A 17,397-nucleotide genomic window follows, 5' to 3' on the forward strand; every position below is an offset into this window, starting at 1 on the left:
CTAGCATACTGAGTGCAGCACTTTCACAGCAGTATCTTTTAGGATTTTGAATAGCTCTGCTGGAATTCCATCACCTCCACTAGCTTTGATCATAGTGATGTTTGCTAAGGCCCACTCGACTTCACACTCCAGAAGTCTGGCTCTAGGTGAGTGATTACACCATTGTGGTTATCCAGATTATTAAGATCTTTCTTGTACAGTTCTTCTGTGTATTCTTGCCACCTCTTCTTAATATCTTCTGCTTCTGTTAGGTCCATATCATTTCTGTCCTTTATTGTGCCCATCTTTGCATGAAATGTTCCTTGGTATCTCTAATTTTCCTGAAGAGATCTCTAATCTTTCCCATTTTATTATTTTCCTCTACTTCTTTGCATTGTCGACTTAGGAAGGCTTTCTTATCTCTCCTTGCTATTCTTTGGAACTCTGCATTCAAATGGGTATATCTTTCCTTTTCTCCTTTGCCTTTAGCTTTTCTTCTTTTCTCAGCTGTTTGTAAGGCCTCCTCAGGCAACCATTTTGCCATTTTGCATTTCTTTTCTTCAGAATGGTTTTGTTCACCTACTCCTGTACAGTGTTTTGAACCTTCATCCATAGTTCTTCAGGCACTCTGTCTATCAGGTCTGATCCTTTGAATCTGTTTGTCACTTTTTCTGTATCATCATAGGAATTTGATTTAAGTCATACCTGAATGGCCTAGTGATTTTTCTTATTTTCTTCAATATAAGTCTGAATTTTGTTATAAGGAGTTCATGATCTGAGCCACAGTCAGCTCCTGGTCTTGTTTTTGCCACTCTATAGAGCTTCTTCATCTTCAGCTGCAAAGAATATAAACAGTCTGACTTTGGTATTGACCACCTGGTGATGTCCTTGTGTAGAGTTGTCTTGTGTTGTTGGAAGAGGGTGTTTCCTATGACCAGTGTGTTCTCTTCACAAAGTTGTTTTAGCCTCTGCTCTGCTTCAGTTTGTACTCCAAGGCCAAACTTGCCTATTACTCCAGGTATCTCTTGACTTTTGCATTCCAGACCCCTGTGATGAAAAGAACATGTATTTTGGTGTTAGTTCTAAAGATCTTATAGGTCTTTAGAGAACTGTTCCACTTCAGCATCTTTGGCATTAGTGGTTGGGGCATAGACTTAGATTACCGTGGTAGTAAACAGTTTGCCTTGGAAATAAACAGATGATTCTGTTGTTTTTGAGACTGCACCCACGTACTGTATTTTGGACTCTTGTAGACTATGAGGGCTACTCCAGTTCTTCTAAATGACTCTTGCACACAGTGAAAGTGAAAGTGAAGTCACTCAGTCGTGTCCGACCCTCAGCGACCCCATGGACTGCAGCCTTCCAGGCTCCTCCATCCATGGGATTTTCCAGGCAGGAGTACTGGAGTGGGTTGCCATTGCTTTCTCCGTTGCACACAGTAGTAGGTATAATTGTCATCTGAATTAAATTTGCCCATTCCAGTCCATTTTAGTTCACTTATTCCTTTTTTTAATATAAATTTATTTATTTTAATTGGAGGTAATTACTTTACAATATTGTATTGTTTTTCCCATACATCAACATGAATCTGCCACGGGTGTACACGTGTTCCCCATCCTGAACTCCCCCTCCCACCTCCCTCCCATCCCATCCCTCTGGGTCATCTCAGTGCACCAGGCACAAGCATCCTGTATCATGCATCGAACCTGGAAAGGCGATTCGTTTCACATATGATATTATGCCAAATCATCCCACTCTTGCCCTCTCCCACAGAGTCAAAAATACTGTTCTATACATCTGTGTCTCTTTTGCTGTCTCACATACAGGGTTATCATTACCATCTTTCTAAATTCTATATATATGCATTAGTATATTACATTGGTGTTTTTCTTTCTGGCTTACTTCACTATGTATAATAGGCTCCAGTTTCATCCACCTCATTAGAACTGATTCAAATGTATTCTTTTTAATGGCTGAGTAATACTCCATTGTGTATATGTACCACAGCTTTCTTATCTATTTGTCTGCTGATGGACATCTAGGTTGCTTCCAATTCCTGGCTATTATAAACAGTGCTGCGATGAACATCAGGGTACACGTCTCTCTTTCAATTCTGGTTTCCTTGGTGTGTATACCCAGCAGTGGGATTGGTGGGTCATATGGCAGTTCTGTATCCAGTTTTTAAAGGAATCTCCACACTGTTCTCCATAGTGGCTGTACTAGTTTGCATTCCCACCAACAGTGTAAGAGGGTTTTCTTTTCTCCACACCCTCTCCAGCATTTATTGCTTGTAGACTTTTGGATAGCAGCCATTCTGACTGGTGTGAAATGGTACCTCCTTGTGGTTTTGATTTGCATTTGTCTGATAATGAGTGATGTTGAGCGTTTTTTCATGTGTTTGTTAGCCATCCGTATGTCTTCTTTGGAGAAATGTCTATTTAGTTCTTTGGCCCATTTTTAGATTGGATTGTTTATTTTTCTGGAATTGAGCTGTAGGAGTTGCTTGTATATTTTTGAGATTAATTCTTTGTCAGTTGCTTCATTTGCTGTTATTTTCTCCCATTCTGAAGGCTGTCTTTTCACCTTGCTTGTAGTTTCTTTTGTTGTGCAGAAGCTATTAATTTTAGCTAGGTCCCATTTGTTTATCTTTGCTTTTATTTCTATTATTCTGGGAGGTGGATCATAGAGGATCCTGCTGTGAATTATGTCAGAGAGTGTTTTGCCTATGCTCTCCTCTAGGAGTTTTGTAGTTTCTGGTCTTACGTTTAGATCTTTAATCCATTTTGAGTTTATTTTTGCGTATGGTGTTAGAAAGTGTTCTAGTTTCATTCTTTTACAAGTGGCTGCCCAGTTTTCCCAGCACCACTTGTTAAAGAGATTGTCTTTTCTTCATTGTATATTCTTGCTTCCTTTGTCAAAGATAAGGTGTCCATCAGTTCAGTTCTTCAGTTCAGTCACTTAGTTGTGTCTGACTCTTTGTGACCCCATGAATTGCAGCACGCCAGGCTTCTATGTCCATCACCAACTCCCAGAGTTCACTCAGACTCACATCCATTGAGTCAGTGATGCCATCCAGCCATCTCATCTTCTGTCATCCCCTTTTCCTCCTGCCCCCGATCCCTCCCAGCATCAGAGTCTTTTCCAATGAGTCAACTCTTCGCATTAGTTGGCCAAAGTACTGGAGTTTCAGCTTTAGCATCATTCCCTCTAAAGAAATCCCAGGGCTGATCTCCTTGCAGTCCAAGGGACTCTCAAGAGTCTTCTCCAACACCACAGTTCAAAAGCATCAATTCTTCGGCACTCAGCACAGGAAAAACCATAGCCTTGACTAGACGGAGCTTTGTTGGCAAAGTAATGTCTTTGCTCTTGAATATGCTATCTAGGTTGGTCATAACTTTTCTTCCAAGGAGTAAGCATCTTTTAATTTCATGGCTGCAGTCACCATCTGCAGTGATTTTGGAGCCCCCAAAAATAAAGTCTGACACTGTTTCCACTGTTTCCCCATCTATTTCCCATGAAGTGATGGGACCAGATACCATGATCTTCGTTTTCTGAATGTTGAGCTTTAAACCAACTTTTTCACTCTCCACTTTCACTTTCATCAAGAGGCTTTTTATTTTTTTTATTTTTTCAGTGTTAAAGGTCTATTTTATTTAGAAGATAGCAGGAGAATCCATCCTCGAAGCGTGAGGGCATGGCAACCCAAAGACTTGAAGGGAAGAGAGTGGAGGAGCACATGGGGGAGGGGGAGAGAGAGAGGGAGAGAGAGAAAGCGCTTTGGCTCCTCCTTATATATTTTTTTTCCTCCACCTGGGCCTGCCCTATGCAAATTGGGCTTAGCCAGGAGTGCTGTTTGTTCTACCTGAAGTCTTCACTCTGGTCCTCGGACCTTCTCTTTTTCTATTTTCTCAGGCTTTTCTCTTCCTTGTGTTTTAGCCACTGCCATTTTGGACTCCTTGTCCCTATTCTACCTACCTAACATTCCCCCCTCAAGAGATGGGAGGCCCAATTCTTTGGGAATAGGGGCATCAAGGTCTTTCTGGCTACTTCTTGCTGAACTGGGGCAGCGAGGGGTATTGGACCTCCCCCTCATCAAGAAGCTTTTTAGTTCCTCTTTACTTTCTGCCATAAGGGTGGTGTCATCTGCATATCTGAGGTTATTGATATTTCTCCCGGCAATCTTGATTCCAGCTTGTGCTTCTTCCAGCCCAGTGTTTCTCATGATGTACTCTGGGCTTTCTATTTTGTTCCATTGATCTATAGTTCTGTCTTTGTGCCAGTACCATACTGTCTTGATGACTGTGGCTTTGTACTAGAGCCTGAAGTCAGACAGGTTGATTCCTCCAGTTCCACTCTTCTTTCTCAAGATTGCTTTGGCTAGTCGAGGTTTTTTGTATTCCATACAAATTGTGAAATTATTTGTTCTAGCTCTGTGAAAATACCGTTGGTAGCTTGATAGGGATTGCATTGAACCTATAGATTGCTTTGGATAGTATGCTCATTTTCACTATATTGATTCTTCCAATCCATGAACACGGTATGTTTCTCCATCTATTAAGTGTCCTCTTTGATTTCTTTCATCAGTGTTTTATAGTTTTCTATATATAGGTCTTTAGTTTCTTTAAGTAGATATATTCTGAAGTATTTTATTCTTTTTATTGCAATGGTGAATGGAATTGTTTCCTCAAAATCTCTTTCTGTTTTCTCATTATTAGTGTATAGGAATGCAAGGAATTTCTGTGTGTTGGTTTTATATCCTGCAACTTTAATATATTCATTGATTAGCTCTAGTAATTTTCTGGTGGAGTCTTTAGGGTTTTCTATGTAGTTCACCAATTCCTAAAATGTCGATGTTCACTCTTGTCATCTCCTGTTTGACCACTTCCAATTTGCCTTGATTCATAGACCTACCATTCCAGATTCCTATGCAGTATTGTTTTTTACAGCATCAGACTTTACTTCCACCACCAGACACATCCACAACTGGATGTTGTTTTTGTTTGGCTCAGCCTGTTCGTTCCTTCTGAATTTTTTCTCTGCTCTTCTGCAGTCGCATATTGGGTGCCTGCTGACCTGGGGAGTTCATCTTTTAGTGTCAGATCTTTTTGCCTTTTCATACTGTTCATGGGGTTCTCAAGGCAAGAATACTGAAGTGTTTTTCTATTCCCTTCTCTAGTGGGCCACATTTTGTCAGAACTCTCCACCCTGATCCATATGTCTTGGGTGGCCCTGCACAGCATAGCTCATAGTTTCATTGAGTTAGACAAGGTTGTGATCCATGTGATCAGTTTGGTTAGTTTTGTGTGATACAATTGCAAGTGGTATTGTGTTCTTAATTTCTCTTTCTGGTAGTGTATAGAAATGTAACAGATTTCTGTGTATTAATTTTGTATCCTACAACATTACTGAATTTATATATCCTAGTAGTTTTCTGGTGAAGACTGTAGAATTTTCTATGTACAGTATAGTCATCTGCAGTGAGTGACCATTTAAGTTCTTCCTTTGCTGTTTGACTCCCAGATGGGTATGTACAGTTTCTTGGTGAGTCCTGTCAACATACTCATCCCTGAAAAAGGAGGGTGGTAATTGATACTGCTTCATTTCAAGTGGGTGGGGTGGAAGTTCACCTTCCCACTGTGCTCCAGTGACATCAGGAGATAAAGGAATCATAGTATCAATCACTTCTCCCTGCATCACCTTGGTTTCCCTCATTGATGTGAATAGTTGTTTAGCTCCTATTAGGATTCTCTGATATGATTTGGTTGCTGACTAGCCTTGCATCACCCACCTTGTTCAGTCTTGTTGCAGTCAAGTGGAAGTTAGGATTCTGCTTCCAAATTATCACCTTGATGACTTGGGGTGCTAGGAGGGTGTGAGTGAAACCTAATGATAACTAGCCCCACCTTATACTAGCTCATTCAACTTGTTACCACTGTACTCCAGTGCTGCCATATCTTGTTGGAGAAATTAAAATAACGTCCTTATACTGGTAAGAAGATAGAAAATCAACTGCTGATTTAGACTCAATAGTACTACCCCATCAGGGTTGTATTGCTGCCCCCTGCCTCCACTGCTGTGGAGATGGAAATTCAGCATCCTGCTTAGTGCACTGATATAACCTGGCAGTGGAACAAAGTGCTACCTGCTTCTTCCAGGCAGGAGATGGGTGATTAGCAACCTGCTTATGTCCTTAAATACCAGTTACTATAGGATTTAAAGTGTGCTCTGCATGGCGGGAATGAGATGAGGTAGATGATCAGCTCCCTAGTCAGCCCTCTTGAACTCCATGGAGTGGGAAGGAGGAAAGTATGGTTTTTTCGTTGTTGTTTGGATAGAATAGGATGGATAATGCCACAGTTTGCTTTTAGCCCACCGTCTTCTCAGTCCTTTTGGAGAATAGCTTTTCTTGGATTTTTTGTTTTTGTCTTTATTTTTTACCTGTGCTAGTTGGTGGTACTGGGTTGAAAACTTCTGCACTGCCCTGTCTAGCATATATGGGACACAAAGGAAACTCAAGGAACTCACTACTGTGTCATTCCGCAAGTCCTGAGATGCCTAGGAACTTCTTTCTTTTTTTCTACCTCAGAGTTTACTTTTGCTTGTTTATAATGTTATCTCCAGGGTTTTTGCTCTTGTTTTCAGTTATGAAGGACAGAAATTGGGAGTAATAGTGCTGTTCCCTCTTGGCAGAATTGTAATTCCCCATCCCCAAATTTTAACATGCTGTGTTTTCCTTCCATTCAGCTTGAATTATTTTCTAATTTCTACTTGTTTTCTTTAACTAAGGGTTATTTATAAATGTTTTATTTAGTTTCTAAATATTAGAGATTTTTCTATAATTCTTTCCGTATTGATTTCTAATTTAATTCCATTGTGGTCAGACAGTATATGAACTGAATCCTTTTAAATTCATTGAAGCTTATTTTATGGTCCTGTCTGTGGCCTATCATAATAAATGTTAAATGAATGAGTATTTTGAAATGAATGAATATTTTGCTATTGTTGGTTGGATTTATCTGTAAATATTAATTAGGTAAAATTGAGAGTTATTCAAATTTATATTTTTACTGATTTTATCTACTTCTAATAACTGAGAGAGTGGTATAGAAATCCCCTACTATTGTTTTAGATAGATCTGTTTATCCTTGCAGTTCTATCAGTTTGTTTTGTTTTATTTCATGTATTTTGAAGCTCTGTTTTTAGTTGGGTAAACAGTTAGGAGTGTTAAGTCCTTTTGTTGAGTTGACTCTTTTAACATTATAAAATGACCTTCTTTGTCTCTGGTAATATTCTTTGATCTGAAATTTACTTTTTCTGACATGAATATAGCCACTAAAGCTTTATTTTGATGAGTATTAGCATGGTGCATATTTTCCCGTCTCTTTTATCTTAATCTATTTGTGTCTTCACATTTAGTGTATTCTTAGAGGCAGCATCTAGTTGGATATTGCCTGTTTTCCTAAGTTGACCATCTCCATGCTTTATAGTTTTTATTTACTTTTATATTAAAATAGGTTTATGTTTTAACATAATATATATTTTTAAGAGATGTTACTTTTCTTTTTAGAGAATACATTAGTCATTTCAAATTTCACCCTTCAATATTTTCATATAGTAAATCTGACTTTTTTCTTTTAATATACAGTTCTATGAATTAAATACAAGTATACCTCATTTTATTTTGCTTTGAGATACTTATTTTTATAAATTGAAGGTTTTTGGTAACTCGTGTCTTCAAGTCTATCAGTACCATTTTTCTAATAGCATTTGCTCACTTAGTGTCTCTGTGTCACTTTTTGTTAATTCTTGCAATGTTTCAAGTCATCCACCAGCAAAAACAGTATGACTCACTGAAGGCTCAGATGATGTTTAGCTCTTTGCAGTAATTAAGTATTTTTAATTAAGATATGTACATTGTTTTTTTTTTCGTTTGTTTTTGTGCATTGGTTTTTTTTAAGACATAATGCTGTTACACACTTAATAGACTACAGTATAGTATAAATGCAATTTTTATATGCACTGGGAAATCAGAAAATTTGTGTGACTTGCTTTACTGTGACTATTTTCCCCTATTAGTTTTATAGTTTTAGGTTTTTAATTTAAGCTGTGATTCATTTTGAGTTAAGTTTTGTATATGGTATAAGGATGGGATCTGCATTACTTTATATGTGGATATTCAGGTGTTGTGGTAATATTTCCTAAAAAGAAGTCTATCTCCATTAAATTGTCTTGATGTCCTTGTTGAAAATCAGTTGACTAAATATGTGAGGATTTATTTCTAGAGTCTCAGTTCTGTTCCAGTTAGCTATATGTCTACTCTATTTCAGCACCTCATTGGTTTTGATTTCTGTAGCTTTCTATACACTTTGAAGTTTGAGTCTTCCAACATTATTCTTATTTTTTAAGGTTTTTTAAAAATATCGTGGGTCTCTTAAATATCCATATGGATTTTTGTCTGTTGTCTATTTCTGTGAAAATCATTGTCTTATCTATTTCTGCAAAAAAAAAATGCAGCTGGTATTTGGATAGGGATTTCTTTGATTTTGTATTTGGAGTGTATTACCACCTTAACAATATTAAGTCTTTTGATCTATGGGCATTAGATGTCTTTCCACTTGTTAGGTCTTTAATTTTTTCATTTAAAAAGTGTTTTCATTTAAACATTGAAAAAAATGTTTATAGTTTTTAGAATACATGTTTTGTACTTCTTTTGTTCAATTTATTGCAGATTCTTTTATTACTTTACTACTGTAAATATAATTATTTTCTTAATTTTTGGATAGTGCTTTGTTAGTATATAGAAAAAGTTGATTTTTGTACATTGATTTTGTTACCTGCAGCCTTAATGTTACCTCTTTTATTAGTTGTAATGATTTTTCAGTGTATTTCTTAGGATTGTGTGCAGACATACCTTGGAGATATTGTGGTTCCAGACCATTGCAATAAAGCAAATACCACAATAAACTGTCACATGAAGTTTTTGGTTTCCCAGTGGATATATAAGTTATGTTTACACTCTGCTGCTGCCTATTAAGTATGCAGTAGTATTATGTCTGAAAAAATAATGTACGTGCCTTAATTGAAAAATACTTTATTGCTTAAAATGCTAATCATCATCTCACAATGCAGGGTTGCCATAAACCTTACATTTGTAAAAAAGCTTCATGTCTGAGAAGTGCTAAAAAAGTAAAGCACAGTAAAATAAGGTATACCTGTATGTACAAGATCATGTTATCTACAAATAGTTTTAGTTCTTCTTTTCTAATCTGGGTATCCTTTATTTCTCTTGTTCAGTTGCCCTGGATAAAACCTCTGGTACATATTTGTCTCATTCTTTGTCTTAGAAGGAAATTACTCATTGTTTCAGTAGTATGACATTAGCAGTAGGTTTTTTGTACATGCCCTTTATCATATTGAAGAAATTTCTTTCTATTGTTAATTTATTGAGAGTTTTTACCATGAAGGTGTAGAAACTTTTTTCAAATACCTTTTCTTCACCTCTTGAAATGGCCAAGTAATTTTTGTCTTTTAGTCTGTTGATAATATATGTGTTACATTAATTGATTTTTTTGTTGTTAAACCAGTGTTGCATTCCTGGAGTAAATCTTACCAGATCATAATAAATGACCCTTTTTAGATGTTGCTGGATTCATTTTGATTATTTTTTTGCTGAGTATTTTTATGTCTGTATTAGTAAATTATTAGTCTTTAGTTTTCTTTCTTTGTAATATCTTTGAATCAGCTATCAGGGTGAAAGTGAAGTTGCGCAGTCGTGTCCAACTCTTTGTGACCACATGGACTGTAGCCTACCAGGCTCCTCCATCTATGGGATTTTCCAGGCAAGAGTACTGAAGTGGATTGCCATTTCCTTCTCCAGGGGATCTTTCCAACCCAGGGATTGAACCCGGGTCTCCCTGATTGCAGACAGACTCTTTACCGTCTGAACCACTACTGGCCTAATAGCGTCTTATGGGAAGTGTTTTCTCTTTTGATTTTTAAGAGAGTTAATGAAGAATAGGTAATAATCTTAACTTTTTGGTATATTTTACCAATGAATGCATCTGGGCTTTTCATCCTGGATAGTTGATTACTAAATCAGTTGCTTTAAAGGACTATTCAGATTTTTTTCTAATCAGTTTAGGTAATTTATGTATTTCCAGGAATTTGTTCATGTCTTCTATATTATCTAATTTGTTGGCATATAAATTGTTTATAATATCCCCTTATAATCTTTATTTTTATAAGATTTGTAGTCACATTTTTAATTCCTAATTACTTGTATATTCTCTTTTTTTAAGGTTGATGCAGCTAAATGAATTTTGCTGATTTTTTTTTAAAGAACCAACTTTTGCTTTCATTGATTTTGTTTATTGTTTTATTTTCCATTTTATTTATATCAGCTCATCTTTTTAATTTCCTTTCTTCTGATTGCTTGGGTTTAGTTTTCTCTGCTTTTATTGTTTCTCATAATGCAATTTTAGGTTACTGAATTGAGATTTTGTTTGTGTCTGTAGATGCTTATAGCTCTTAATTTGTATCTGAGAACTGCTTTATCCCCTAAGGTTTATTATGTTGTGTTTTAATTTAAAAAAATGTTGAAATATAGGTGTTTTGCAATGTTGTGTTAGTTTCTGCTGTACAGCAAAGTGAACCAGCTATTTGTATACATATATCTCCTCTCTTTTGTTCAGTGTCATATGTATATGTTTTCTATCTGTTTTTCTTTCTGTAGTTAATTTCTAGGGTTTTTTTTTTTAGAAAAAATTCTTGGTGTATTTTTATCCTTTTAAATTTGTTTAGACATGTTTTGTGACATAGCGTGCAGTATGTCCTGGAGAATGTTTTATATGCACTTAAAGGATGTATAGTCTGCTGTTAGGGGATGTAAGTCCTCTGGATGCCTATTAAGTTCAATTGGTCTAATGTGTCATTTAAGACTACTGTTTCTTTAGTATTTTTTTCCTGGATACTCTTGTTTATTGATATAAGAGGCTGTTCAAATCCTCTACTATTATTGTATTATTGTCAGTTTCTTCCTTTATATCTGTCAATATTTGCTTCATATACTTATGTGCCATTATATTAGCAGTATGTGTGTTAATGAATGTTATATCCTCTTGTATTGATCCTTCTATCATTGTGTAGTTGCTGAGTTGTGTTGAATGCTTTGCAACCCTGTGAACTGTAGCCTGCCATGCTCCCCTGTCCATGGGATTCTCCAGGCAAGAATACTGGACTGGGTTGCTGTTTCCTCCTCCAGAATTAACCTAATACATCATGATAAATATTGCTCTTTAAAGAGCAAATTATTTTCTTATTTACAGTTTTTTGCTAAAGATCTGCTCTGTAAAAATAATTTATTTTCTCTATATTTTCCTGCTACAGTAATGCCAAAACATATCTATAGTATCGTCAAACCTCAGGTGTTAATAGCATATTATTCTGTTTGAGTTGGAACACTGCTTCACATAGTCAACATGTTTTTTTAAGATACTCTAAGAACTCTCAAGGACAGTAAAAGAAAAACATTACTGTTGCCTACAGATCTTTCAGGTATTTTTCCCCTCAAATTTTTCTAAATTAAACGTTGTGATAACTGGTTTTTCTTTGTCTTCCATGGTACAGTCTTTAAGTTATTTTTCTTTTACTTTGAGCCACTCCTTCGTTTTCAACTTGATGAGCAGGCAGGCTTTTCATTTCCACGGAAAAGAATTCCTACGGCTGCGGGTAGGCATTCTTATTCCACCAGTCTTTTGTTGTGCTTTTGGACCCAGTGACTTAGGTGAAAAAGTACAACGGATTCTTCCATGATGGATATAATATGATAATAAGAAACTGGGATCTAACAGGACCCAGGGAACTGAGAAGCTGGAAGGCACACCAGGAAGGTTGCAGTGTGTTTTATGCAAATTTTATGCTGCCCTAGTAACTTTTCCATCAGAGGTTTTGTAGATCAAGAGTGAAGAATCTGCTGCATGAGACAAGTAGGAACCCTCCTGCAAGCTACGTAATTTTCTTAGAATTATATAATGCTTTTTTTTTCCCTTTGTGGTAGACCTTGTCTGATATGCATATTCCTACCCCAGCTTTCTTTTTTCATTTGTATGAATGTTTTTTACCTATTCCCTCACTTTCAGTCTATGTGTGCATTTAGCTCTGAAATGAGTCTCTTATAGGCAGGATATAGATGTGTCCTTTTTTGTTTTTAAATACAGTCAGCCACCTTATATCTTTTGACTTGAGCATTTAATCTATTAACATATAAAGTGATTATTGATTGGCATCTATTTATTGACACTTTGTTTCTTGTTTTTTGTTTTATGATTCTGCTCTTTTCTTGCCCTGTGGTTCAGTGATTTTTTTTTAGTGTCATGCTTGTGTGCCTTTCTCTCTTGTTTTTGTGAATCTGTTGTATGTTTTTGATTTGTAGTTAACATGGGATTTATATATGTTGATCTATATGTCAACTTGTTACACAGTGGTAGTCATTTAAGCTTAAACACATTCTAAATGATCTACATATTTTACTTCCTTCCCCCCTGTTTTTGTTTTTGATGACATATTTTACACCTTCATATTTATCCCTTAATTGTTTCTTGTACTTGATTTTACAATTTTTGTCTTTTAATCTTCACATTATCTTTTTAAAGTGGTTGATTCATAGACTTCACTATATATTTGCCTTTATTAGTAAGATTTTTCCTTTCCTATGATTTCTTACTTCTTACCATAGCCATTTCTTTTCTACATAGGGAAGACTCTAGCATCTCTTTTAGGGTCTATTTAGTATTGAACTCTTAGTCTTTGCTTGTCAGAGAAAGTGTTTTTATCTCTCTTCCATTTCTAAATGATAATCTTGTGGAATAGAGTATCCCAGGTTGTAGGCTTTCCCCTTTCAACTCTTTAAATATATCATGCCACTCCCATCTGGTCTGCAGAATCTGTAGAAAAATCAGCTGATAGCCTTATGGTGTTCCCTTGTATGTGACTTTTTGTTTTTCATTTGCTGCCTTTACAATTATCTCTTTAATTGTAAGTTTTTCCATTTTAGTTATGATATCTCTTGGTGCAGGTCCCTTTGGTTCATTTTGTTTGGGGTCCTCTGTGCCTCCTATATCTGGATGTCTGTTTCCTTCTTCAGGCTCTAGAAATTTTTAGCCACAATTTCATCAAACACATTTTAAACTCCTTTCTCTATCTTTACTTCTTGGACCCCTGTAATGTGAATGTTACTATGAATGCTTGATGTTGGCTCAGTGATCCCTTAAACTGTCCTTACCTTAAAAATGTTTTCTTTTTCCTGTTATGATTGGGTGATTTCCATTATTCTGTCTCACAGATTTGCATGTGCATTTTTCTTTGTCACCTAATCTGTTAATTCCCTCTAGTATGTTTTTCATTCCAGTTGTTATCTTTTTAAAAAATATAAATTGATTTATTTTAATTGGAGGCTAATTACTTTATAATATTATATTGGTTTCTTTTTCTCTGACTGGTTCTTTTTTATATTTTCTAGTTCCTTGTTTAAATTCTCACTGTATTCATCTATTCTTTTTTCAAGTTCAGGTCAGTTCAGTTCAGTTGCTCAGTTGTATCCAACTCTTTGTGACCCTGTGGACTGCCGCACACCAGGCTTCCCTGTCCACTACGATCTCCCAAAGCTTGCCCAAACTCACATCCATCGAGTCAGTGATGCCATCCAACTATGTCATCCTCTGTTGTCCACTTCTCCTCCTGCCTTCAATCTTTCCCAGCATCAGGGTCTTTTCAGATGAATCAGTTCTTTGTATCAGGTGGCCAAAGTATTGGAGCTTTAGCTACAGCATCAGTCCTTCCAATGAATATTCAGGACTGATTTCCTTTAGGATTGACTGGTTTGATCTCTTTACAGTCCAAGGGACTCTCAAGAATCTTCGCCAACACCACAGTTCAAAAGCATCAATTCTTCGGTGCTCAGCTTTCTTTATGATCCAACTCTCACATCCATACATGACTACTGGAAAAACCATAGCTTTGACTAGATGGACCTTTGTCAGGAAAATAATGTCTCTGCTTTTTAATATGCTGTCTAGGTTGGTCATAGCTTTTCTTCCAAGGAGCAAACATCTTTTAATTTCATGGCTGCACTCGCCATCTGCAGTGATTTTGGAGCCCAAGAAAATAAAGTCTCTCACTGTTTCTATTGTTTCCCCATCTATTTGCCATGAGGCAATGGGACCAGATGCCATGATCTTGGTTTTTTGAATGTTGAGTTTTAAGCCAGCTTTTTCACTCTGTTCTTTTACTTTCATCAAGATGCTCTTTAGTTCCTCTTTGCTTTCTGCCATAAGGGTGGTGTCATCTGCATGCGTATCTGAGGTTATTCATATTTCTCCCAGCAATCTTAATTCTGCCTTGTGCTTCATCCAGTCCAGCATTTTGCATGATGTACTCTGCATATAGGTTAAATAAGCAGGGTGACAGCCTCGAAGTACTCCTTTCCCAATTTGGAACCAGTCTGTTGTCCCATGTCCCATTCTAACTGTTGTTTTTTGACTTGCATACTATTTCTCAGGAGGCAGGTAAGGCCGTCCAGTATTCCAATCTCTTGAAAAATTTTCCACAGTTTGTTGTGATCTACACAGTCAAAGGCTTTGGCGTAGTGAATTAAGCAGATGTTTTTCTGGAATTCTCTTGTTTTTTCTATGATCCAACAGAATTGGCAATTTAATCTCTGGTTCCTCTGCCTTTTCTAAATCGAGCTTGAATATCTGGAAGTTCTCTAGTCTTTCCCATTCTATTGTTTTCCTCTGTTTCCTTGCATTGATCACTTAGGACGACTTTCTTATCTCCTCTTGCTATTGTTTGGAAGTCTGCAGGTTTTTAAAGCCATTCAGGAGACTCATCTTCTTGATTCCAACATGATGACTGGGATGCCCAAACCCCTTATTCCTCAGGGAGAACCTCCCAACCTGTGATATCCCCTTCTATTTTTGTGCTTCCTGCTAGGCACTGGTCCTGATCACTTTGCCTTCCTCACTACCTGACTCTATGTGGATCTTTCTTTACACCCTTGATTGTAAAAGAACCTTTCTGCCAGTCTCTAGTTTATTTTTAGCAAGCCTCACATGTAGATCTATTTTTGATGTATCCAACAGGAGGAGGTGAGCTCAGTGTCTCCTACACCACCATTTTGATCTCTCTCCATTTCTTTTATTTAATGTATTTTGTTTTCCTGATTTTGTTCAGTTCTTTCTCTGTGTTTTCTTGCATTTCGTACAGTTTAAGATGATTATTTTACACATTCTTTGTCAGGCAGATCATAAATCTCCATTTCTTTGGAACCAGTTACTAGAGCTCTATTACTTTCCTTTGGTGGTGTCACATTTGCATAATTCTCTGTTGTCTGTGTAGCCTTACAGTGGTGTCTGAGCATTTGTGGAAGCAAACACCTCTTCCAGTCTTTACAAACTGGTTTCATGAGATAAAAATCTGCTGTCTGTTTCCTGAGCTGATAGGATTACATCCATAATTGCTGTTGTGAAGCATACATGGGAGGCAGTTTTTGCTGGGTCTACAGTGGCATCTACAATTTGTGGGCTTGTTACTGGGTCTTGGGCTGGTATGGATGGATCCTTTCTGGTCCCTGGGTGGATGTGACTGCCTGTTGTACCTTGTTCAGTAGGGTAGGACTGGGACAAGAGTCAGCTTTAGGGTCCATGTGTGGGTCTTCAGCCAACAGGTCCTTGTGCTAGGGATGTTTATGGTGTATTGGGCCCTGTCAGAATTTCTGAGAGTATAGACAGGAGGCTGTCCTGTTGGGTATATTTGGTAGCAGGGCTGTTCACAGACTGCTGTTGGGAGGGAGTGGGATTCGGTGTAGGGCCTCCAAGTAGGAGTGTTTCCTACTGGGACACTGGTCATTCAGGATTGTTGTAGACTGGCAGACTATGGATATGAGGTAGCTGGAGTCATATATAGGGGCTTATATAGAGAGAGTCATATATAGTTTTTTTTTTTTTTTTTTTCAGAAACTTCAAGGGACAGAGACAGGAGTATCTCCTGTCTAGTCTTTGTGTCAGCAGAAATTCTAGCATACTGTGGCAGTGAAGGGGCTTGAGCTGAGTATAAATCTTTTTTAGGATCTTAGAGGGCCCAGACAAGCATGTTTCCTAAGGGGTTCCTATGTCAGCAAGATTGTTCCTAAACTGTGGCTGAGACCTGCTGGAGGTCTGTTAGGGGGCCGTTTCAGAATCAACAGTCTGATGAACTATACCTTACTTCCAGGGGCTCTCCTCCAAAGGTGGAGTGAGCTGGAGCTGGTTCAAAGGCCACTTCCTGGTCTACAGCCAGGAACAAGTTCTTGATTTTGCCTGTTAACCTGATACATGGATGAATATGACTCCTCTGGATCTCTTGACATATGGGATTGCTGGTGACAGACCCAGAGCCAAATGGGATTGTAGCTAAGTTCTCAGGGGAACAGAGCTATTTCTGTTTCTATAGCTGAGACCACAGTCAGTGAGTCAGCTGCCTAGAGGCAGTTCTGTCTCCTCAGTGGAGAAAATGGACTGCACCTTCATAACCTCCAACCTGGATCCTGAAGCTCCTGAGAATGCACTTTGGTCTGTGCATGCAGAGGCAAAATTATTGTTGTTGAAGGGGGTTGATGTGTGAGGGACATTTTATTCAACCATTTTGCTGACAAACAATGTTGTATAATATACTTTCCATTAACTAAGACCATGATTTTTCAACCCTCTATTTATAAAAATAAAGGTAAATAATAAGCCAAATGTTGGGTGCTAAGTAGGTTAGTTTTTTTCTTTACACATGAATATTGATGCTAATTAAAATGTTAGAATCCTTGACCTTTATTATTTTAGACTTGGAAGACCTGGTGTTGATTGTTATTGTCAACATGAAAGTGGTGCGGCTGTCCTGCAGCTCCAGTTCTTAATCAATGAGGTAAGATCTTCTTGAATATTTATATCTCACACACATTGTGTAATTGTTTAAATAGTATTTTTCTACATGCTTAAAGATATATACATATGAAATATTCATGGTGACATTTTTCTTTAAAGACTGCACTCCTGTATTTGTTAATTTATTAAATTTTAAAGGAGAAAATTTGTATTACCAGAAGATCCTGTTATTGTGATTGTGTAGCATAATTTGTAGATAAGTTGTTTAAGTGGTTTTAAAACAATTACTAAAATCTTTTGATTGCCATACTGACCATTAAACTTTCCCTCTACATTCTCCTGTCACCAGTTGTTTATTCACCTAGTGTTAATTTTCATGTTTTGTCTTTATCTTCCATAAATAATCTTTTCAGTTTTATAATTTGAATGCATTTGTCTGTATCTTTATAATCATTTATTGGCATATGAGTGCATAGCTATTTTGATAATTGACTGCCTACCCTATTCCTAT

The 17,397-nt window shown here is 37.0% G+C and overlaps 1 protein-coding gene across 5 annotated transcripts in view; it reads left to right on the forward strand.

Moving 5' to 3' along the window:
* Positions 1-17,397, forward strand: part of STXBP5L (syntaxin binding protein 5L) — a 330,353-nt gene that overhangs the window by 66,491 nt on the left and 246,465 nt on the right. For all 5 annotated transcript variants that reach the window (XM_060418502.1, XM_042231962.2, XM_004002958.6 and 2 more), the window contains exon 4: positions 16,845-16,926. In XM_060418502.1, coding sequence (XP_060274485.1) covers positions 16,845-16,926 — 82 coding nt within the window. The remainder of the gene's footprint in view (positions 1-16,844; positions 16,927-17,397) is intronic.

This window comes from Ovis aries, chromosome 1 (genome assembly GCF_016772045.2).
Source record: "Ovis aries strain OAR_USU_Benz2616 breed Rambouillet chromosome 1, ARS-UI_Ramb_v3.0, whole genome shotgun sequence".
NCBI lineage: Eukaryota > Metazoa > Chordata > Mammalia > Artiodactyla > Bovidae > Ovis > Ovis aries.